The following is a 25,485-nucleotide window of genomic DNA, read 5'->3' on the forward strand; positions in this document are numbered from 1 at the left end:
ATTATGTTCTTATTTTCAAGATCATAAAATGTCAAACATTACTAAAAATCTATTTTTAATTATTATTTATTTGTCTTTGTCATAATCTGAATTTAAATAATAAAACACTATGTTTTTTTTACAAAAAGGGAGCGTCGCGTCTTGTGTCGTATACCATTCGTAATCATAAATGAAGGATTTAAAATAAAATAAATCTTCTTATATACATATAAAAATGAATCGCTAAATGTGTTGGTAAGCGCATAACTCAAGAACGCCTGGACCAATTTGGCCAATTGTTTTTTTTTAATATTCGTCGAAGTTCAAGGATTGGAAGGAGGAGAGGAAGGTTTTTACGGCGAGAAAATATCAAATAATTGACGGAAAAGCCCTAAAAACAGCCCTTTTCTTTATACCATACAAACATGTTCTAATACGTAGAGTCAATTAGAGGTACACCGATAGAATAGACCCTGAGGAACAACATAGGCTAAGTTTTATTGCAAAAAAATAGGGGAGAATGGGTAAAAATAGGGGATGAATGCTCATATGGAAATTCGTCATTTTAAAAGCTGTAACAGTGAAACTTTGTATTTAGACACTTAAAGATAAACGAAAGAACATAGGCTACTTTTTATTGCAAAAAAATAGGGGAGAGTGGGTAAAAATAGGGGATGAATGGTCATATAGAAATTCTTCATTTTTAAAGCTGTAATAGTGAAATTTTGTATTCAGACACTTAAAGAGCAACGAATGAACATAGGCTTTACTTTTTAATAAAAAGAGTAGAAGGCGTAGAATGGCTGATAGAGGAAATTAATGTTTGCTTGAAAATTCGTCATTTTCGTTAATACGTTGCCTGTGGCTTCACTCGCGTTCGACTCGTACTTACTTATTTTAATCGCTAATATCCCTACTACCATACTAATGTTATGAATGCGAAAGTAACCCTGTTTGTCTTGAGTTTGTCTTACACTTACACGAATGTTTTTTATGGAATATAACAATGAAACAATGTATTTTTTTATATAGGAAATTAAAGGATAATAATATAGATAACCTTGGCTACTTTTCATCATGATTATAAAATGATGAATCGGCGGTCGTGGTCTCTATGGAATACATATCTTTAAAAATGCTAACAGTAACATATTCTCAAGTAATTCACATTGTACATGACATACGGCAGTATTTTGACCACAAACCATTAACACAACCACGCGGACGAAGTCGCGGGCAAAAACTAGATGTTTTCAATATTTGTACATGTCAAATATTTGTTGTCCATCCTGTCAAATACTGTAAATAATGATTGACATTTATGCATAAACTATTTGAAAAGGGTGAATAAACAATTGTCTGTATTTTTTTAAATCTATTGAAAATGTTAAAAAAAATGCATTAAGCATTAATAGAAATTCGTCAAAAATTTATTTTGTGTAAATTAAAGTTTCTATTTACGTTTTCGAACAAACGATGCTCTTTCAATATAATCTATTGGTGTGAATGACATTGACATTCGTATTGCGCGTTTTTTTAAATAATATGCAAAATTAAATGTATATTTTTCAATATTTCTGAGAGATTTTCTTAATATTTTTTCGAGTTTTAAAGACTAAGAAGATTTTTTTTTTTTGCTAATAAGTGTTTATTAATCAAGGTAAGTTCACATCTTCATATTGATTTTTAGTAACTTTTGGTGACTACACAATACTACAATTTGGTATACATGGTTATGTAGAAAATGTTTGAGAGCTTTTTATTTTCAGTTGGAATTTCGTTTTTAACAATGCTACCAACCAGACGTACAAGCTTAGGCCGCAGAACTCGAAATACGGCAAGTCAAAGAAATATAAGAGCAAATCAAACTGATGAGCAACGCTAAGCGCGAAATGAACTTGAACTGAATCGATATCAAAAAAATAGAAATGTTGTGTTTAATCCCCACAGAGCTGCATTCAATTATAATATTGTATTTCTTTTTTCTTTGTTGTAAATTTTCAACATTTTAACTGTATAATGTATTGGCTTTTTTTTTTTAGGGTGGAAAATCATCCAATGACTTCTCCCGCCTTGGGCGAGGCGAGAGGGAGTGTCAGACTCTTACTGACTAAAAACCACCCCGTTCCTATTCCTGCCCGTCGAGCCGGAGCCCCGGTAAACCCGCTAGGTAGTCCGCAGCTCCGGATTAGGTATCAGCCCTACTGGGCCCCATCTGTGGTGGTCTGATGGCTCTTTGAGGCGCGCGCAGAACGCGACGCGCCGCACGCACGGGTCTGGTTCTGGTCGGGCGGCGAGCTACCCTTGCTCACCGTCCGCAGACCCGCACTTACGGTGGCCGGAGATCGTCGCGCGATCCCCGACGCCCGGAGTGTCTCTCGCGACGGCTGGGGCGTGAGGAAGTTCGTTCCCTCACGCGCCCCGCCTCCTCCTTAGCTAGCATGACTGCTTCGCAGAAGGAGGAGACGGCATCCCAGTCCCCCTCGCTCCGCACCATGGCTTGTATCAGTGCCGGACGCGAGAGGGCGCCGTCGCCGACCACATCCCTGAGGACACGGCGGTGCTCAGCCCACGCAGGGCAGACCGCAAGCGTATGTTCCACCGTGTCCTCCGGGCGGTCTTCGCAGTGATGACACCCGGGCGTTTCCTCCCGCCCAATCAGAAACAGGAACCTACCGAAGCTATAATGTATTGGCTTAAGCTGTAAAATTATGTACCTATGTTTTTCTAAATAAATAAATAATGTGGCAATTGATTACAGTTCAGAGCAAATTGTTGCTATTGGACTAATGAATATTGTGTGTCCACATTGGGATTGAAATTCAAAAATGAAGAGTCTGGATTGTGTTGCGCCAGCGGCCAAGTCAAATTGACGCCATTGATACCGCCACCAGAGCCACTACATTCATTGGTTAATTTTTTTAACTCATATCCCGCAGTACAATAATTGCATTCAAATGACATCATTTGGGGCGACAAAAGTTATACGAGACAATTTTATGCCTATTTTTAGTAAGTATAATGGCAAACATTTTTTTTTAGTTTTAAAACCATGTAGCTGATGCAAAATATGTCAAGTCAGTGATGTGTTTATTTTGTAAACAATAAGTCAAATACATAATAATAGTCTATAATCCGAAGACTTAATCAGCAACATTTTATAACATGTTGTATTTTATAGTGGCATGAGCAAGATGTTCTTGGTAAAGCCTACTACCTAAAGCTGCCGTGGAAGGCTGTTTAATGTCGAGGTTTAAAGTAGTTTTAATTTGAAATGATATAAAGTATTGTGGCAGTATTTTGCGAGCCACATGGTGGTACAATTAGCTATGCAATTACCTGTATACATATTTATATTCTTGCAGATTCAGGGATTCAAATATATCATCAAACAGGTTCCTTATTGCCAGTGCCTGTTGAAGACTGTACATTTTTGCAAATATATTTTATGGACAATTCAGCAAGAGAAGTCGATCAGCGTTGCGCATATAACAACTCAGTAAAAAGATCCATTGTGGAACAACTTCAAACATTTTTCCATCAACACAATGAATTAGTTGCATTATTCACAAATGCATTAGACCGCATGCCATCAGATAATCACAAAATTGTCATCAGAGCCGATAAGGCGCCTGCAGGACAAAATGCTGGACGTTTTAATGTGCCAACAATTGATAAAGAGCGCGCGTGGTATTTAACTCAGTGTTTACTTAAAAATTATCATCTAGAATGAATGCAATAAATGATTTGAATTTGAGTTTGAATGCCAAGTTCTTCAATAGCGATTAGTAAAAATAGTAGTGAAATTATTGAATCCTATGGAATAAACACTATTATGAAAATATATTTTGTTTTTTATTAAATTAGTAAAGTCCTTTTCAGGTATAGTGAGACCAGGAAATTATGGATTCATTTTTATATGGAGGATATTATAGATTCCAGTTCAAATTGAATTGCGAAGGCAGTATGAAGTTCGCTGGGTCAGCTAGTAAACATTAAAATAAAAATCAAGAAAATAATTTACTTATTATTCTACGACATGTCGTATTACTTATTATTAATTAATATTAAATAATAGTTCTACGTATTATTAGCGGAATAGTGTTGTGCGTAGTTCGTTTCACCGACGATATCGATATCACTGTCGCTGTGTTCCGTGTCCGAATCTGTCGATATTCTTGAATTTTCTGCCTAAAAAATCAAAATAGTTTTGTTTTTACTTTTGATATACGAAACGGCTATACGTCAAGCAATACAAAACCAGTATAAACTGACCGTCGAATGTGCGGAAAGATCATACAAAGCGAGACCATGACAAACTGGTTTTGTATAGCTCCATGTATGTATGTGGGGATACCTCTTATGGCTTAATTTAAACCACATATTTGTTATCATCTTGGCTGATGATATACGAAAAATGAGCGAAATAGACCCAGTAGTTAATGTAGCTTAATGTATAAGGTGTTCTAAAAGTATCTGCCAGGACTTTAATGGGAGGCAGTGTCAGCGGTGGCCTGGTAGTGTTGTGTTTGAAGATTACAATAGTGAAGAAATTTCGTACCCCGCACCAGTTAAAGCTGTGGCAGATAGTTTTAGACCACCTTATATATGACGTAAGTTATTAATGTATAAATTATAATGTAATAGCGTACTTATTGTTGAAAAGCCTAAAATAAATAAATAAAAATATCTGCCAATCGGTGTCGTCCACTTACTTTGCGGCACTCTGAATGCGTTGATGCGTGTTTTGTAGTGAAGTCTACTGCTGTTGCCCCTGTGAACAACGAGAATTTATTCATTTATTAAAAGGCACATCAACAGAAGACATATTATACACTTGTTATAACATAGTGGCAGTACAAAATAAAATCTGAGTGAGGTTACCGGAGGCCCAATTACTGCTCCTTTCCAATCTCTCTAATCCTCGATTCTCCAACAACCCTTAAATTCCTAACGCCCGAAAGACTAACAACGCACTTGTAACGCCTCTGGTGTTTTGGGTGACTAACAACGCACTTGTAACGCCTCTGGTGTTTTGGGTGTCCATGGGCCGCGGCGATTGCTTACCATCAGGTGATCCGTCTGCTTGTTTACCGGCTTATACCATAATAAAGTCACGCGTCGTCTTATGTACCTATAAAGTACATTATTTATTACATTATATGAATTTTCCCTTGGCCCCCCTATCTATAAAACACAGTCCACCATCTTGAAAAAGAATCAACAACGCAGTAACTTCACAAAAATCATTAAACCCAAGACGTTCCTCAACGAAGAAACGAAATCAAATTACACTCCACACGCAATTCCAACCTTTATCACCACGTATTTTGAACCATTTTCGCGTACACACGATTACACCCCTCCCCCAAATACCATTACCAACCGATTTTGAACCCAAAGCTTAAGTGGTAAGTTGCGAAATGGCTTGTCAACGATTCTAAGACGTTGGTTGCCTAGCAACGACTCCATATTGCTTATAATTAGATTTCGGAGCATCTTGAGTTGTGGCGCCGAAGAGGCATTATTAAATTGAAGTGTCTTGAGGTTTAAGAGGGTAAGTTAGGAGGGAAAGAGGAAGACGGAGAATCTAAAATAGTCTATTGTCAAGGAATATTCTTTATTCTGATGGAATCAAGACAGGAATTAGAAAAACACCAAAACTACCAATATTATAATATTTTGAAATAATGTAGCGAGATTGACTGTCTGTCCCCCCTAAATAAATGGCATTTAGATACACAAAAAAGATTTTTATATTAAACGAGAGAGAGAGAAAAAAATCTAACAAACAAAAATATATTTTTCTTGTTTTTGTCAAAATAATAGTAATCAAGATTCAGAATGTGTACCAAATATCAGTTCGGTCTGTCGTCAGGAAGGCTATGCAATCCCAATTACTAATTTTACAGTTACTAATTAAAGGTCATGACCCATTTTGGTCCAAATTAGAAAGTGGCAAAGTGTTTATCTGTCGTTAGATACGATAACCTTTTATTGTTACAATAATGTTCCCGAAAAATTTCAACCTTGAATCAAAGCGCGGTTATTGGCGCCATTATAAAACATGCTTAAGAGGTCTAGTATTAACAGATTATAATATTTTTTCATCTTGGCCGGTAGCTACGAATTTAAACCATAATTGTACCAAACGTGGGTGATGTCCTTTGACCCAAACAAACAAACGGGGCTACGGAAAACCATATATTAATAGTTTGCCGATAAGGAGTCGCAGCATCTTGTGAAATACCTAATCTTTATTGTGTCTATCTAATGAAGCGAAGCCGCAGTGGTTTTGAATCGAGTAATTCTGTAATACAAGAAACCAAATACAAGCCGCACTTACGGTTTTTCTGATTTGTTTTACAATACAATTTAACCACAGAGTTTAAAATCAAAATAATATCGATGATTGAGAGGCTACTTGATCTAAGCGACATTTTTTTGCGATATTAACTTATATACATATTCGGAATCACCGAATAACTGAATATCACAAGAAAATGTCACTTACAACCATAGTTATTATAAATGTGAAAGTTTATTAGGATGTTTGGATTTTCATCCGTCGGCAAAACTACTGAACGGATTTTGATAACATTTGGTATACAGACAGGGTACGAGCTGACTTGGGTGATGGGATACTTTTTATCCCACAGGAACGCGGGCGAAGCCACTGACATAAGCTAGTTATGAAATATTTGCCAACCAATCCCACCTCTGCTTACCCCTATGCGGATAAAAAGGCATGACGTTGCATTCATCTTAAGTTTTACATACTCTAACAAAGTTAATAAATTATCGATACGCACGCTCCCATCCCTACCGCATAACAATTTAGCTCGAACAATACAAGTTTATAGTTCACGGAACAACATAGTTCGGGAACTTTGCAAGAAATACCTCTTGTGGTAGTTCCACGGCGCTTCGAACTAGCTTTAATTTTATCGATAGTTACTTCGGAATTTCGTGTTAAGTTTCCCAACACTATGGGTACAGTCAGCATAGTTATTTACTATGCAGATTAGAAAATAAAGATTAATTCGGTACAGAGACAAAAGCTCTGTATTTTTTTGTAATAACTATAATATTTTCTTTGTAATAAAATCATCCAATCACTTCTCTCGCCTTAGACGAGGTGGGAAGGAGTTTCAGACTCCTACTGGCTAAAAACAACCCCGTTCCTACTCCTGCTTTCGAGCCCCGATAACCCGCTAGGTAGACCGCAGCTCCGGATCAGGCATCAGCCCATCTGTGGTGGTCTGATGGCTCTTTAAGGCGCATGCCGAAGGCGACGCGCCGCACGCACGGGTCTGGTTCTGGTCGGGCGGCGAGCTACTCTTGCTCGCCGTCCGCAGACAGCTAGGATGTGAGGAGTATCGTTCCTTCATGAGCCCCACAACCTCCTTGGCTAACTTCCTAATTACCACGACCTAACGCAACGCGCCGTACACACGGGCTCGTCGACGGCAGACCCGCACTTACGGTGGCCGGAGATCGTCACGCGATCCCCAGCGCCCAGAGTGTCTCTCGCAACAACTAGGACGTGAGTAGATTCAGTTCATCATGAGCCCCGCCACCTCCTTAGCTAACTTCCTAATTACCACGACCTAACGCAACGCGCCGTACACACGGGTCTGGTTCTAGTCGGGCGGCGAGCTACCCTTGCTCGTCGACGGCAGACCCGCACTTACGGTGGCCGGAGAACGTCCGAGATCCCCGACAGCCGTCCTAGCTACCACGACCTTTTATATATTTGTTTCTTTTATGGAATAGGTGGCAAACGAGCAGACGAGTCACCTGATGGTAAGCGATCAGCGCCGCCCATGGACACCCGCAACACCAGAAGAGTCACAGTTGCGTTGTTTTATAAATAAACAAAATAAAATTTCAGGATGGCAGACCTCTCTGTTGCTGTTGTTTCCTCATCTGTTTCTTGTGCTTCATCCGTCGGTTCTGGAACCAGGTCTTGACCTGAGTCTCCGACAGGTTCAGGGCTCCAGCTAGCTCCACGCGCTCAGGAGTTGACAGGTAACGCTGTGACTCGAAACGTTTCTCCAGACCTGGGTGAAAAAAGAAAATTAAAAACCTTTGTAACTAGAACACTAAAATAAAGCAAACATCACCGTATATTTTGGAAAATCTTGTAGCTAGTTTCTATAGACACCCACGGTATACACAAAAAAAAAATTAAGAGGTAGTTTATATCTAGAAAAATAAGGCGGGCGACGTCTTTGTTATGGGTAGTGGTAAACAAGAATATGGATCACCTGATGGCATAAAACGGTGAGCACTGCCCATGGATATTGAGTGAGCGAAACCTTATAAGTTTAGGGAACAGACAGTAAGAAAAGGAGGATCCTCGACACGGCGAGGTGATCGTGCCTGGCGGACTTTCTGCCTGTTGTTTGTTGGGATTTTCTATCCATGTTTATTAGCACATAAACTTCACATGTGCGATGTAGGATTTATGACGTCATCCGTTGATTTGCTCATCGATTATTTATGTACGACTTCTGTCATGTGTCGTCATAGTGAGTAAATGTAAATCATTTATCTTTATATTACTTTAGTTAATTTAGTCTTTACTTATTTGTCCCACGTTACTTAGTTACTATAAAAATAAAGAATTACCCTAAATACCTAAGGTTAATCACAATGCAAATTGCAATTACATCACTACAAGGTACAACACATTATAAGTAACTAACTGTCGCCAAATGCATGACATTAGGCCTAATTGTTAAAAACAAGCGAAAATACCTAAATATAAAGGTGTTCTAAAATTATCTGCCACGGCTTTAATGAGAGGTAGTGTTGTGTTTGAAGATTACAATAGTGAAGAAATTTCGTACCACGGACCAGTTAATTCAATTTGAGAACATAAAGTTAATTATTATGAAAGGAAGAGAAAGAAAGAAATATATTTATTTGCTCCAAAACATTGTATATAAAGATCTTAAAATTTAAATGGGATACACACGTTTTGCTTAAATTAAAAGCATGCAAATATTTAAAATTATCACAGAAATGTGAGTTTGATGATACAACTTAGACGTCGAAGTACTCGTTCGAAGAGGAGAAATAAATAAGTTAAATAAACATTGTCTCTACTCTGCATAACGTGGTTCACAAATACACACGAAGCGACAGAGAGAGTCAAAGAGATAGATTTTTCATAACAAACTCATACGTGGACTTTTTATATGAAAAAATAAATACTCATAATCAATAATTTATATTTACTATTGTAATCCTCAAACACAACACTACCTCCCATCAAAGCTGTGGCAGATACTTTTAGAACACCTTATACAGTATGGAGATCACTCATATGATTTAAATTAAACTACATGTAATTATTTTCAATAAAAATTAATCAAGTATTAAATTCTGTATGAACAGCTTCATATACCTTGACCACAGAAGAGCTGTAATGTTGTAGGTTGTCTAGGAATGTTACGGACATGTGACACGGCTGTTATAATGCCGTATTTGTAAAGAGTTCAAATTAGCTCAAAGTGATAAAAGCAAAATGCTTTTTGGCTTACCTACTGGGCCTATTTTGCTCATATTTCGTATATCGCCAGCCAAGATGATAACAAATATGTGGTTTAAATTAAGTCATAAGAGGTTTCCCCATACGGTAGATTATTTTAAAATGTTAGACACGTATTTTTTATTTTCTTACGGAAACAAAATATACTTTCGAAGATTTGAAATATCGAGTGACGTCACCTCTAGGTACGTTTTATACGTAGAAATGACGTATTTGCTCCCTGTATTTTTAATTAAATCATATATGAGATCTCCCCATACGGTATACCTATATAAAGGTGCTCCCACACAGCAGTTATATAACGTTAGAGACTGATTTAACATTTGTGTTTAAACAAATTATAACAGTAATTGTAGAGTATGTTACACGCTATTGCAAATGTTATATTGTTACACATTGTTGTATAACGTTATATAACTGCTGTGTGGGAGCACCTTTAGGTATTATACCAATATATAACACACTAGCTACATCCGCGCTGTTTCACCCGCTCTGCTCGGTTCCTATTGATCGTAGCGTGATGATTTATAGCCTATAACCTTCCTCGATAAATGTGCTATCCAACACAAAAAGAATTATTAAAATCGGACCAGTAGTTCTGGAGATTAGCGCGTTCAAACAAACAAACAAACTCTTTAGCTTTATAATATTAAGTATAGAAGTATAGATAGTTAGTATATAATAACATACATACTAACCAGTTAGCTGTGGATCGGAGAAGACAGTCCTGGCCTTCCGCCGGCGGCAGTGTTTGAGCGCGGACAGTGAGAGCTCGGACGGCGTGAACAGCGCGTGGTACGGCACTCCTGAAACAATACTTACTTACAAACAATACTTACAATACAATTTTAAGTGTGGGAGAGCCATGCTTCGGCACGAATGGGCCGGCTCGACCGGAGTGATACCACGGCCGAGCAGAAAACTGTCGTGAAACAACGCTTGCGTTGTGTTTCGTTGTCCCTTCCCAATCTTCCCCATCCCTATTCCCGAACAACAACCCTTAAATTCCTAACACCCAAAAAGCCGGTAACGCACTTGTAAAGACTCTGGTGTTTCAAGTGTCCATGGGCGGCGGCGATTGCTTACCATCAGGTAATACATCATTATAAAAAAACAGCTTTTTATTTCTTACAGAATATACATAGATACATTTTTTTAACTACACGTTTAACGCAGTGGCCAGGCAAATTACCTGCCATGTAACGTGTCGCGGGTTCGATTCCCGCACGGAACAACTCTTTGTGTTGTGGATCACACAAAGAGTTGTTCGATTGTTGTTCCGGGTCTGAGTATCATGTGTATGTGAACTTGTATGTTTGTAAACGTACCCACGACACAGGAGAAAATCTTAGTGTGAAGCAACGTTTTTTTTTTAAAATGAAAAAAGAAACGAAAATAAACATAATAAATTGTTTTATTATAACTTTCGTGCGACATACTAAATTAATTATTATGTTATACACTGATGTCGCGGAATGCTGTTCATGAATATGAGCCTCTAGTATGGCTTGAAACTAATCGAGTTCCTCGTCAAACAGTTACGTGAGTAAGCCGATAACATAATAATTAACAAAAAATAGTATTAACTTATATTGTAGGTACCTATAACACATTTAGGATTTGAAACAACATACTTAGGTATTATTTATAATGTCTAGAACTGCGGATTATTTGATGTAGGAACGGGGTAGTGTTTAGTCAGTTAGGGCGGCCGTACACGGACGGCTTCAAGCAGTTATAACCGACTGCTTGAAGCCGCGACTGCTCGATGAACTATAGCCATTCATTTGCTGCCGTACACACGACTGCTCGAGCAGTCGCGAACACTTCAAGCCGTCAACAGCTTCAAGCAGTCGACGCCGACCGCTCGAGCAGTCCGTGTACGGCCGCTCTTAGAGTCTGATACTCTCTCTTGCCTCACCCAAGGCGGGAGAAACAATCTGATGATTTTCCCTCTCAAAAAAACACCGGGTTGTGAAGAAGATACCAGTAGCTCCATGTAAAATACTGACACACTACACTCAAATCTGTAATTGGATTTTTACCCTCTTTCTTACGACAGATCGATCTGATATTTGGTACACTCTTAATGTTGATGACCATACAATATTATAATCTAATGTTTTCCACACAACTACCTCCATTATGGATATCAAACGAAAAGACATGATTGGTTGGTTTATTTGTGCCTGTCAATCAGATCCCCTCATTTCGATTACTTTAAACGTAAAGCAGACTCACACTTAGGGTACTGGACTCATAAACAAAAACAAAATTATTTATATTACTTGTCATACAATTTCAAATAGGGTGTGTTTAAGCATGACACTCAGACCCGAAACAACAATCTGAGGCTTAGCATAATGACTTAGGAATAGGTTATATTATCCTCTATTTCATTGTCTGGACTTTAAAAGAGACTATGACCTCTGAGTTTGTTTCGGCATTTCTTCTCAGAGTAGTCGGATAGGAAATGCCATTTGAAATATTGACGTGTAAAAGTGTTATTTTATAACCTATTTACAGAAATAAATATCATTTATCATTTATATTATTTTAAAATGTTCAGTAGCACATAATCACCGCCTAACCCGGCAAGTTAAATAATCTATCCTAATACAGGGTATAAACGGAACGCTCGCCAACCATAAAACCGGTGATGGTAAAAACCTCGACTAATTTAAAAAAAAATTACGGTATTAAATGTTTATTTTATATAATAATTTACAATAATATATATTAACATATACATATTATGTTATACCTTAATTTTGTGGATTACAACTAAAAAGTTTGTAATCAATTCCTTGAGGCTGACGTTACATGAATAAAACTAAAACGATTAAATTTATAAAAATTAATGTGGCTTTCCGTTTACAAAGCTTCCTGTATACAGGGTGTCCCTGAAATCGACGTCCAACGGGCACTAGATGATCAGCAAGGTTCCAACTGTTATCAGAAAACTATAAAAAATAATTCAAGTCCTACATTTGCCAAATCAGTCCACCCGTTTTCGAGTTATTAACGAGACTAACTGAACAGTCAATTGACTCTTTTTACAAATCTTTATATATAGACTAGCGGACCCGACAGACGTTGTCCTGTCTACACGTAATTTAATTTGAAAATTTGTCGGATGCCAATGTAAAACATTCCAAAATCAACAACTACCAACTATAAATTAAAAATTAATTTAAAAAACAAACGGATGAAAATGTGAATCTAAACCAGTCTCAGATCCCCTTGAACACACACAAAAAAATTCATCAAAATCGGTCCAGTCGTTTAAGCAGAAGTTCAGTGAAATACACACTTACAGAAGAATTTTATAATTATATGTATAAAGATAAAGATTGTGTAGCTTTCCGTTTACAAAGCTTCCTGTACCTGTATAAAGCTGAAGAGTCTAAGATATTACGTTCTAACTCATCATCACCATCAGCCAGAACTCATCCACTGTTGGACAAAGGCCTCGCCTCGCATTATTATTGTAACTTCTTTTAACAATACAATATAAAGACTCTTATTCTTAAAAACCAGTACCGACGGCTTGAGGTACTTTTGAGCTACAGAGCAAATAGCTTTACTACAGAACTGACGGACGGATAGCCATTTTTTAATATTTGCTTTGACGTTCAAAAGTGCCTTCCCGATTAGTCTATTTGAAATAAATAATTTTGACTTTGAAGCAGTAAGTCCATATGGTGGCCCGGAGGTTTAAGACTCTCGCTTCTCATGCATGAGGGTGCGGGCTCGAAACATACCGACGGCAAGTATCAAAGACTTTTTCCGAGTTGTATGTACTTTCTAAGATTATTTAGACACCACAGACAATAAAAAATACATCGTGAGGAAACCGAACTAATCTATAATATAAAAATAAGTCGGGTTTTACTTCCTGACGCTATAACTCCAGAACGCACGAACCGATTTCCATGGTTTTGCATCGGTTGGAAAAGTCTTCGGCTCTGTGAGGTTTATAGCAAAGAAAAATTCAAGAGAAAAACAGAGAAATCATTGGTGGCCAACCCACATTGAGCAAGCGTGGCGATTAATGTTAAAACATTATCCGTGCAAGAAGAGGTCATTGGTCAGCAGTGGCCACTTATAGGCTGTTGATGTGAGGTGAAGTGAAGTAAGGTTCAAAATCAATCGTAATTCACAGATTTTTATTGAAAACGGTTATTGATTTAGTAATTTTTTTTAATAAAACGTTGCCCCGTTATAGGATATCCTCCTGTGTCGTGGGTGCGTTTACAAACATACAAAACCCGAGCCGAAACAACAATTTGTGAAATGCGGTACACAATATCTAGATATTTAAAAATAAATCAGAAATTACCTTGAGACAGGAAATAAGGTGCCTCCACAGCCTTATAAGTATTTGGTGTGTGCAGATATGCACCTAACGCCCCCATAGCCACTTGCAAATAGGACCCTTCTCTGCCTGGCACCTGAGGTCTCATCTCGTTAGGTACCGGGAAAAAAGGTTTAGGGTCTCTATCGTAGTCAAATCTTCTCTGGTCCGGGGTTTTAAAATTTCTATTTTCATGGCTCCGGTATAAAATATCTTCGATTAGAAATGAGGTTTTCGATGTGTGTTCCTGTCGACTGGTTTCTGTGGGCGAATCGCTTCGAGTTTCTGGATCCATTTTTTCTTAATGTTATTTTCTTTTCGTTAGCATGAGTTTTGACACTGTATGTTTTTTTCTTTTAGTGTAGGCACTTAAGTTTTTCAGTCACTGAGTTTTTAGTTTTTATCGTTCGTGTATTATTGATTCTGATTCAAGCTGTTCACTGGTTTATGTGTGTTTTTATTAAAATATTGTTTGATTTATTTCTATAATTAACTATCGTGAGACATACTAAATTAATTAAAAGTCACGGTTTACTCACGTACATTAATGGAGAAAAGCTCTAATAGTTTCGAGTCATAGAGGGACTCTTCATCATGAGCAGGATGCGCAGACGGCGACGTCGCGCAGCCTACTGGTTTTATGTGCCCATTAATTTACGTGAATGTATTTTTTTTTATTACATTTAATGGGGCAACGTTTGGCCGCTATCTCGCCTGATGGTAAGCAATGATGTGGCCTACGATGGATGACACGTCTGCCCATAAGCAACCTATTCACGAATAAACCGTGATTTTTAGTTAATATTATTTGGTTGTTTATTTTACTGAATATAAAGTTGCTAGTTAGGTATTTTCTTTCGTTTTCTTTCCGTTCCAAAATGTCTTAATTTTTAACTAGATTTTTAGTTTATAATTTTCTTCAATGCAAGTGTCATTAAATTAGGCTCGGTTCATATCTGCCGGAACATGCGTCGCGTATCTTCGGTCGCGTAACACCAGAACAGACAAATGTATAGAAAAACAATTGACTGATCACTCTCAACCGATGATACGCTTAACGTATTTTACTTCAGATATGAAACGACCTTTCATGTTACTTAAAATGTTTCTCTTGAGTTGGTTTCTATCCCGTAGGAAAAACGGGATGAAAATGGGCCGAAGAGTAAGTCTTGCAATGGTAAAAAAAAAATAGTTTTTTTCTGGTATAAGCCGGTAAACGAGCAGACGTCTCACCTGATGGTAAGCAATCGCCGCCGCCCATGGACACTTGAAACACCAGAGATGTTACAAGTGCGTTACCGGCTTTTTTGTCGATCTTTTTGACTGAATTATTAGTTTTACATTTGATTGTTCTCACATAATTGAACCAACGAAACAATGTAAACAAGAATTGTATTGTGAACCTGATTGAAAAAGAGTAACCTATGGAGTTTCTTGCTCGTTCTTCTCCATAGGAATCTACACATTGGAACGAGCAAATAGGCAACTAGAGGACTGACCAACAGACAACAGAAATAATTTTGACGTTTTGACTTTAAAAAAAGTTGCTGTTATAGATATTAGTATAAGTTTAACAAGCGTAATATATAAAACTTGAAAACTAGAAAATTTTCAGTTGTTCGAAGACTTTTGTATTTTTTGACAGTGAATATATTTGGTTTTCCAAATGGTGGGTTTGGTTTTCCCGTCGCAATTTTTTTAACACTTGTAATTAACTTTTAAATTATTTTACACTGCCAACTTCACGGTTTTCTTTAAATTAATATTTGTCGCACTAATATTAAAAAAAAAACACACCACTTCAAATTTTCCAATCTACCAACCAATTAATTAAAATCCACAAGACACTTGTCCAAAAAAAACAACAAAATTGTAAAAACCCGATTTCAACCCGACAATCGGATAACCTAACCGATTTTTCTGATTACGATAATCGTTGACAATTATTCGAGTAATCGGTCGCTTTGTGCTGTATGCCAGAAACTGCCCGTATGGGGCGAAACGCAGCGATAAACTGTCGTTAGGTGGGTGGGGGGTTGAAAAGGGGAGGGGGTGGGATGAGCCCGCTAAGGGTGGTGGGGGTGAATCACTTTGTATTTTTTTCAACACACTCCTCGCTTTTATTGGTCGGTTTAGATACCGATTTTTAAGTTCGAAGTCGGGTTGCGGTTTTGTAATATTTTTTAATGGTCGATTTCATTCGATAATTATTGTATTGTGTAGTTTTTTTATTGTGGATGTTGGTTTATTTTGTATAGCTTTTATAATAAAGTAATTTTTAACAAAAAAAAGAACCGACTTCAAAAAGTAAAAAAGTTCTAGTCTAAAGCAAAAAAGTTAACTAAAAAGAAAAAAATAAATTTCGGCACAAAGTAATAAGTTCGTATTTTTTCTTTGTTAAATTAAATTAATGATTACTTAAGTAAATAAAAAATATTTTATAATTTTGAAGTCGGCGCCAAGTAAATACTACAACAACCTTACTACAATATCAAATTACTAAGTACACAAATTCAAATTTCAAACACACAATATTATTAAATATATCAAACAGTAACAGTATTACAAAATATATATGAATCGGTAGCTACTAACTATTAAAGTATTTTTTTTAATATTTACTTAAGTAGGTACTGGCTTACAAACAATTAGTACTAGTATAGTACCTAGCACAAGAACTATGCCTCCCTCTGCCGCCTGTCGGCGCGCGGCGCCGCGCCGGCGGCAGTCGGCCCGCGGGGTGCGGGAAGGGAGGCGTGGTTAAGTGAGCGACCCGAAGCGGGCAGACGCGCGAGGGCAGACGTCGTTGATGGTTGTCTCTGATTGCACAATTTTTCGATCTCCCACAAAGCGTTGTTTTTAGATAGGTTTTCGTAAAATAGGTACCTACCAATTTTTCGCAAGGTTAGGTTAAATATATTCGTATTACTTTAAGTGATTTTGGTTTCATACTTCCTTATTATCCCTGTTTTGCTCACAGATTTTCTGATTTCTTTTATAATTTTAGTTATTTGTCGTTCTTTCATATATTTAATAGCAAGATACTTTGTTAGTTTCTAGGTATTCATATATTTTTCTTATTGTTTGTCTAATAATATTGTGTCTACTTAGTAATTTTGTATTGTAGTAAGGTTGATTATTTTGATATATTTAATAATATTGTGTGTTTGAAATTTGAATTTGTGTACTTAGTAATTTGATATTGTAGTAAGGTTGTTGTAGTATTTACTTGGCGCCGACTTCAAAATTATAAAATATTTTTTATTTACTTAAGTAATCATTAATTTAATTTAACAAAGAAAAAATACGAACTTATTACTTTGTGCCGAAATTTATTTTTTTCTTTTTAGTTAACTTTTTTGCTTTAGACTAGAACTTTTTTACTTTTTGAAGTCGGTTCTTTTTTTGTTAAAAATTACTTTATTTAACGATTTTGAGTGATGGGTAGACCGAGCAAGGATGCCTCTCGAATGAGGAAACGACGGTTACTTGAGACGGATAATGATAGGCGGAAAAGATTAAACATAATTAAAGAAAAAGCAAATAAGAAGAGACAAAATGAAACGCCAGAGGAGCGCGGAAATAGATTGTCGGCTATGAGAGCTTATATATCAGATAGATTATCCAACGAAAGTAAAGAAAATCGTGACCATCGTTTTTCTTTGATTCGAGAGCGATTATCAAATGAATCCGAAGAAGCCCGTGCCCACCGGCTCAGTTTGATTCATGAACGATTATCCAACGAAACGGAAGAATCCCGTGCCCACCGGCTCAGTTTGATTCATGAACGATTAGCTAAAGAAACGGAAGAAGCCCGCGCTCACCGGCTCAGTTTGATTCATGAACGATTATCCAACGAAACGGAAGAAGCCCGTGCCCACCGGCTCAGTTTAATTCATGAACGATTATCCAACGAAACGGAAGAAGCCCGTGCCCACCGGCTCAGTTTGATTCATGAACGATTAGCAAAAGAAACGGAAGAAGCCCGTGCTAACCGGCTCAGTTTAATTTATGAGCGACGATCAAATGAGTCTGCAACTCAGAAATCCAGACGTTTAAGTAACTTACGCAAGCGTTCCACACAGAGAGTGCTTAATGAAACTCCAGAAGAAAGGACCAGTCGATTGGCCGTCCTGAGACAAGTGTCAAGTCACTTAAGAAATACTTGTTTATTGGGAGTTGAACAATTCCGAGCAGCGATTAATGTTTTTGCAGATGTACCATGTGCTGTATGTAATAAATTGCTTTATCCACAACAGCGCATCAATTTACAGACGGCAGCATTGAGTTCTATCTTACCATCTGAATTAAGCGCAGACGATAGGATATTAACATGTTCTCGATGCAGTAATACTTTAAAAAAACGAAAAATTCCATCTCAAGCCTATTGGAATAATATGGTTGTTGCTAATGTGCCACACGAATTAGCCGATTTAAACGAAACTGAAAAAGATTTCTTTGCAGAGTGGTGCCATTTATTAAAATAATAAAACTACAGAACCGATTTAGCCAAGATTGGTGTAAAGGTCAAGTAGTCTTATTCGCAAAAGATGTCGTAGAGTTAGCCGAACAACTACCACTTCACCCAAACCAGGCTGGACTAATACTTATTGTAGAAAGTCTAGAAAACCTTCAACGTACTAAAGAGTTTGTGGTTGATATTGATAAATTAAAAATTGCGTTAAGTTGGTTAATGTCTAACAACGCTCTTTATAAGGACGTTCGACCTCATTTTATCAATGCAATTGATATTTCCGAATCGATACAGGTGACCGGTGAACTACCCAATTATGAAGAAGACACTGAGGCAATAACGAGAACAACTAGAACTATTGAGCATTTTAAGTACTTAAATAACGATACAAGTATTTTGCATGGTTCATATCATCAAGGTGATGCAAGGTTCAGTCCTGAATCTCGGGGCAGACAATGTACTGCTATTGCAACAGTTTCTTGTGTGGCTTTTCAACTAATTGATCCAAACTCATTGTGCCAAAGTGATATCGACTACATTCTGATTATAGGTGACAAATACTATTGTGATTGCGTAGCAGCTCGACCGGTACCTAACACTGAGGATTCAAACTCAGAATATTTAGCAGCTACAGAACTTTTGCCATGCATTACATATAATAGACAACAGGTTAACATTAGCGGTAATGAACAACCTATTTTTAACGGTCATTTAGTAAATGACGACAGCGAAAATTTTTTCCCTAATTTAAAGAATGCTCTCAATAGATTTTTTATTGAACATTCGTATGGTTTGATAACCGCTAACCAAACAACCGTAGCTGTGCATTGCAAACGTCAATTAGACTCTGCTACGTATTATTTGTTTGATTCTCATGCACGTGGCGCAAAAGGTTTTAAGGCACCATTGCACGGAGCAGCTTGTTGTATGAGATTTACAAATGTTGATAGTTTATATAACATTTTGCGTAGGAATTTGTTTATGAAAAATCTTCTAATGAATACACATTGAATGTTTATTCATTGACGTCACTTATTTTGACATCAGTATCATTTAATGACAATCAACCTGATACTAATACAGATATATCTTTACCAAACTCTACTCGTACAATTGAGACCCGTGAACAAGCATTACAACGAGCTCGAAATTCTGAACCTGTAATGATAATAGAGACTACTAGTATGCTTTGCAGTGTTGAGGAAACAGTGCCCGCCTTAGAAAGTGTAGTTGATTTCAATAATGCAGATTCAGTATCTGAGTTAAGATTAGCCGAAATTAAAAGAAAAACCGCCCCACCGCTGAATTTGGAACGGGAGCGTCGTCTCGAAGAGCTGGCCTGGTATTTTCTCTTCCCAGATGGTAAAAATGGCCTTCATGAGGCAAGAAATATACCTATTACCCCATTAGATTACTTTCAGAGCCGAATAATGTCTAATGACAGACGTTTCCATAGAAACGATTATTTATTTTATGCCTTATCAGTGGTTGAGTATTATCGAGCAAAGTCTAGCATTTCTGTGTCCTGCAGAATGCGTCAAGCTCAGGGAGAACAAACTCCACAAGGGCTTGTTGATAATATTCACCTTACAATGAGAAACATAAGAGGTTCGGCATCATATTGGAGGAAATGTTGTTCGGAACTTATAGCGATGGTAAGAACTTTAGGGCCGCCTTCGTGGTTTTTAACTTTCTCATGTAATGATTTACATTGGCCCGATATGATAAAAGCGTTACTTATTGCAGATAATCGAGAAATTAACGAAATGGACCAACTTACATTTGAAATGAAGCTTAATTTAGTTAAAAAATATCCGATAGTAGTTGCCAGGCAATTTACAGTACGCATTAATGCGCTGATGAAATACATTAAAGGGAATGATAGCTGTTTAGGAGGTAAAGTTGTGGATTATTGGCACCGAATTGAATTTCAAAATCGAGGTAGCCCACATCTCCACATGTTGGTATGGTGTGAAGGTCTTCCTGACTTTTCCACCTCAGAAGGAACTGCAGTTATTGATAGAGTGATTTCTTGTTCCTTAAATCCTGAGAATCATACATTGAAAGCATTGGTAGAGAACGTACAAATTCATAAGCATACTAGCACTTGTTATAAGAACCGCACTAACCAATCCTGTCGATTTGGTTTTCCTAGGGCACCTAGTGATAATACTGTTTGTTTAGGACCCGATGAAGCTCTAGCTAATAATGGTCGATTTTGTAACCTTAGACGAACAGCTGAAGAAGGTATGGTCAACAATTACAATGCAGACTTGCTAGAACTATGGGAAGGCAACATTGACGTGCAACCTTGCGGTAATGTTACTGCAGTTTCTTATTACGTCGCTAAATACGTTAGCAAATGTGAACCACATGATAGTGGCGATGTAATACGTGAAACAATTACCAGGGCTAAGAGACAAGGGGGCACTGTATGGCATCAGTTATTCACTGTGGCAATGGCAATTTTGTCACAACGTTTGGTTAGCGCCCCCGAATGTGCTTATAGGTTATGTCATTTACCTCTTAAGATGAGTTCACGGAAAACTGTGTTTGTAAACAGTTGCAAACCAAATGAAAGATTTCGGCTTTTACGAGTTGAAGGCAATGAGTCATCAATTTATAATAATATTTTTGACCGCTATGTACAGAGACCTGATGATCTTGAAACCCTGAGCCTAGCTGAATTTGCTGTACGTTTTGAAACAGTTTCAAACCTGGCGTGGAATGAAGAAGATGGCGACGAGGATTTGAGAGAAACGCATAATGAGCCCCAACGTTTTATTAGATTGAGAGATAATACTCGAATGCGTATACGTAATAAGCATGCAGTTCTTCGCACTAGATACTACACTTTAAATAGTGACAAAGAAAGTTATTATTATAGCTTACTTGTATGTCATCTCCCTTTTCGCGATGAATCTAGCCTCTTACTAGATGAAGAAACTGCAGAGTCTTGTTTTTTGAGACGGCAATCGGAATTACGACCGTTGCAAGCTAATGTTAACCCTGAAGAATTTGCTCATGCCGAGCAAATAATACAGCAAGCATTAGCTCAAGCAACTGCGTTACATGCTGCTAGGCAAACTCTTCCCACTGACCATGAAGGGTTACTTTGTGCAGATGATGAAGTTCTTATTAACATTAATGACAATGGTGATGACAATGGTGAAAGAATAATAATGCCTAATGATGTATTCATTAATAGTATACGTGGACTTAATATTCAACAACAAAATTTGTTCCAAAAGGTCTCTGTTGCGGTTGAAGCCGATTTAAATGGCGCCAATGATCAATTGTTACTTTTTATAACGGGAGGTGCCGGCAGCGGCAAGTCGTACTTGTTAAAATTACTTGTGGAACACATCGTACGTTGTTACGCACCGACTGTTGACTCTCTGCTTAAACCCAAATTTGTCGAAGTAGCATCATTAACAGGGGTCGCTGCCCGACAAATATTTGGTAAGACTCTGCATTCTGTATTTTTACTACCTATTGAGAAAAGCAATTCTATGTCTTATAAACGTTTGAGTGGAAATAAACTAGAACAAGAGAGACGTAGATGGCGCCATATCAGTTGGCTCATAATTGACGAAATTTCGATGGTGTCGTATGAAAACTTGCGCATCATACATTTACGGCTACAGGAATACAAAAACAATGATAAGCTATTTGGAGGAGTCAACCTGCTGCTATTTGGCGATATAATGCAACTGCCTCCGGTCAAAGGAAACTGGTGCTTTTGCAGCCATCGTGGTTTGCCGCCGAAATTAATTTATGGCATCAATTTTCATTTTGCGAATTAACTTTAAACATGCGCCAACAAAATGATGTTGAATTCATCGAATTGCTAAATAACTTGCGGGTCGGTGAATTGACTACGAGTCAACTTCAATTACTCTGTGAACGACGCAGAATACCTTTGACAGGAGACTTCGCTGACGGAGTTGCTGTGCGAATCTACCCAACCGTTAAACAAGTAGACGATTATAATGATTTAATGACAACAGAAAATTCTAAAGTGCACAAAACTTATGCCATAACTGCTGTAGACGAGTCTCGTGAGGTTGCCACTTATGGAAAGACGCCACCGCCCAACGTAATACCGCGTAATGTAAATAGCTGTGGAGGTTTATTATCAACGCTAAAGTTAGCTGAAGAATCACGCGTTATGCTAAGGCGAAACATATCGGTTTCCGATGGCCTTGTAAACGGAGCAATGGGTATTGTTAAAAAATTTAAATGGCCTGCTCTTCGGAGAGAACAAATTGAAGAAGGGGAATTACCAGAAAGTGTGTTTATTCAATTTGATGATGAGACGATTGGAAGTAGAATTAAGGATGAAAATGGCTGGGTACAGATAACTCCTACTGTTGCAACATTTCAGGCAACCAAAGGATACGGAGATGTCGAGCGCCGAATGTTGCCTTTGATTTTAAGTTGGGCAGTTACGGTCCACAAATTACAAGGCACAACACTAGAAAAAGCTGTTATAGATCTGGGCAAGAAAAATTTCGCCAAAGGACAGGTCTATGTTGCTCTGAGTCGGGTCAAAACCTTGGAAGGAATAGCGTTGTCTGACTTAGATGCAAACAAATTGTTGAGTAGGCCACACGACGAAAGAGCTTTGCAAGAAATGACGCGATTACGCAACCTAAATTCAGTCTCTTGATTTTTGTCCTTCCTCATTTATACAACGTGTAACAAAATACCCATATACATCAAGAAGCGCTGATGAATACAGGTTGAATAGAGTCTCTACACGAAGTTTCAGCTTAAAATACGATTAAAAAAAAAAATGTGTCAAATACTTGGTATCGCATGTTTCTTGATTTTAAATCATACAAACATGTCACAACACTACAGGGATCACTCGCTAATATTACGAAACATTTCTTCTGTCAATCTGATCGCCTAGTACCTGTCTACCTAATTTTGAATCACGCAGCGGCGCGATTCGAAAAACTCATAACTTGGTACCATGAAAACATAAGTTTACAAAACCCTTCCCGTATCGTTTGTTATGTTATCTAAAAACCGTGCAATTGATATGTATACCCCCTTTTTGTTACACGTCGTATAAAGACAGACCTCATTTATATAAGTTCAAACACAAGGTTCTTTAAATCATTGAAGAGTTCCCTGAACTTCCTTCGTCTTCATCATTAGATCCCAAATGAGTCATAACCCATAATCATCAAAGTCGGTTCATAAACGACACAATTATACAAAGTTATCCACGAACAGACATTAGAAGTTAAAAAAAGTTTTTGTTAGTTATCTCCAAAAGTGCTGAATCAATTTCGGTAAAATTTTAATTGCTGATGTAAGACCTACGAAATACAACAATAATCATCCAAATCAGTTCATAAACGACACAGTTATTCGCGAACAGAAATAGTAAATGTTTGTATTGATATTTGATTTTGTTAATTATCTCCAAAAGTGCTGAACCAATTTCGATAAAATTTTAATGGAACAACGTCTGATGTAAGACCTACGAAATACAATAATAATCATCCAAATCAGTTCATAAACGACACAGTTATTCGCGAACAGAAATAGTAAATGTTTGTATTGATATTTGATTTTGTTAATTATCTCCAAAAGTGCTGAACCAATTTCGATAAAATTTTAATGGAACAACGTCTGATGTAAGACCTACGAAATACAATAATAATCATCCAAATCAGTTCATAAACGACACAGTTATTCGCGAACAGAAATAGTAAATGTTTGTATTGATATTTGATTTTGTTAATTATCTCCAAAAGTGCTGAACCAATTTCGATAAAATTTTAATGGAACAACGTCTGATGTAAGACCTACGAAATACAATAATAATCATCCAAATCAGTTCATAAACGACACAGTTATTCGCGAACAGAAATAGTAAATGTTTGTATTGATATTTGATTTTGTTAATTATCTCCAAAAGTGCTGAACCAATTTCGATAAAATTTTAATGGGACCACCTCTGGTATAAGACCTACCAAATACAAAAAGAATCATCAAAATCGGTTCATAAACGACAAAGTTATCCGCGAACAAACATAAAAAAAAAAAAAAAAAAGCATATATACGGTCGAATTGAGAACCTCCTCCTTTTTTTGAAGTCGGGTAATAAATACTAGCGACCCGCCTCTACTTCGCATGGATGTAATGGTGATATATTATGCATGTATTATACGTATAAACCTTCCTCTTAAATCACTCTATTAAAAAAATCACAGCAAAATCCGTTACGTAGTTTTAAAGATTTAAGCATACAAAGGGATTAGGGACAGAAAAAGCGACTTTGTTTTATACTATGTAGTGATGTCCAGTAAAATGAATAGCTATGGTTAATGTCGTATGGTGGGCAGAGTAGAATATTTTTTTAGGCCTATTTCACTATCTCCAAGTAAAGTTGAGTAGTTACTTGTCGATTAACTTTACTTGGCAAGTAAAACTCACGAGTAACTTTTGTCAATTTCACAAACAAAATTGAAGCTCTGAATAACCACTTGTCAGTTAAGCGGATGACGTCACAAATCGTACATTACATTCGTTCAATATTACGTCAACATTACTCGGCAGACGTTGTTATTGGTGGGTTAGCTGACGTTTACGACATGCGTGTGCATAAGTGTGCATGTGCGTGTGTGTGTGACATGTAATGTGCATGTTGTTTGGTTAGGAAAGTTTTAATAACTCGTGATACGGAGATGATTTAATTAAATAATTACAGAGTCATACCCCCTCAAAAAAAATTTCATTAAATTTTATTGATACTTAGTTCACTGTAGATATACTTCTATAAACAAATTCTAGTTAAAACATCAGTTTTATCCAAGTCCAATCAACACGGGATTTAAAGACACGAATTGTTGATGCCCGTTGCAGCATAGAATACATAAAAAAAAAAACGTTTTTAGGCAACATATCGACATATTCAAACTCTGTGATTAGATTTAACCGACAAGTAAACTCGCTAATTGGCAGATGAGGTGGCAAGTAAGTTACGGGTCACTTTAATCATATGATTAGTGCTACTCGCGGGTCGTGAAATTGACACATGCAGTTACAGGGGACTTTAACCGACGAATAGTCTACTTTGCACTTTACTCGAGGGTG

At 37.2% G+C, this 25,485-nt stretch overlaps 2 protein-coding genes and 1 long non-coding RNA gene across 3 annotated transcripts; 2 read left to right on the forward strand and 1 right to left on the reverse strand.

Annotated features, from left to right (window-relative positions):
- Positions 1 to 1,010: 1,010 nt before the first annotated feature.
- On the forward strand, positions 1,011 to 2,244 carry LOC126912009 (uncharacterized). Its single transcript, XR_007706618.1, has 2 exons — positions 1,011 to 1,639; positions 1,749 to 2,244. It is a non-coding gene; the product is annotated as an uncharacterized LOC126912009 (long non-coding RNA).
- Positions 2,245 to 3,055: 811 nt separating this feature from the next.
- On the reverse strand, positions 3,056 to 14,394 carry LOC118280516 (brain-specific homeobox protein homolog). The gene is made up of 5 exons (XM_035600594.2): positions 13,881 to 14,394; positions 10,237 to 10,344; positions 7,884 to 8,042; positions 4,695 to 4,753; positions 3,056 to 4,170 (listed from the first exon to the last, which is right to left on the reverse strand). Exons 1-5 carry the CDS (start codon positions 14,188 to 14,190, stop codon positions 4,060 to 4,062), a joined length of 747 nt encoding a protein of 248 aa, XP_035456487.1. The 5' UTR covers positions 14,191 to 14,394; the 3' UTR covers positions 3,056 to 4,059.
- Positions 14,395 to 22,183: 7,789 nt separating this feature from the next.
- LOC126912057 (uncharacterized) lies at positions 22,184 to 23,041 on the forward strand. The gene has a single exon (XM_050702233.1). It carries the CDS (start codon positions 22,184 to 22,186, stop codon positions 23,039 to 23,041), a length of 858 nt encoding a protein of 285 aa, XP_050558190.1.
- The last annotated feature ends 2,444 nt before the right edge of the window (positions 23,042 to 25,485 follow it).

This window comes from Spodoptera frugiperda, chromosome 21 (genome assembly GCF_023101765.2).
Source record: "Spodoptera frugiperda isolate SF20-4 chromosome 21, AGI-APGP_CSIRO_Sfru_2.0, whole genome shotgun sequence".
NCBI classification, from domain to species: Eukaryota; Metazoa; Arthropoda; class Insecta; order Lepidoptera; family Noctuidae; genus Spodoptera; species Spodoptera frugiperda.

Bases quoted from the DNA above. Each gene is read 5' to 3' on its own strand.
- LOC118280516 (XM_035600594.2), bottom strand. From the start codon at position 14,190: ATGGATCCAGAAACTCGAAGCGATTCGCCCACAGAAACCAGTCGACAG. The intron at 10,345-13,880 runs GTAATTTCTGAT...GTATTGTTTCAG, and splicing joins ACCTTATTTCCTGTCTCAAG to GAGTGCCGTACCACGCGCTG. The intron at 4,754-7,883 runs GTCTGCCATCCT...CGTTGTTCACAG, and splicing joins GAAACAACAGCAACAGAGAG to GGGCAACAGCAGTAGACTTC.
- LOC126912057 (XM_050702233.1), top strand. From the start codon at position 22,184: ATGCGCCAACAAAATGATGTTGAATTCATCGAATTGCTAAATAACTTG.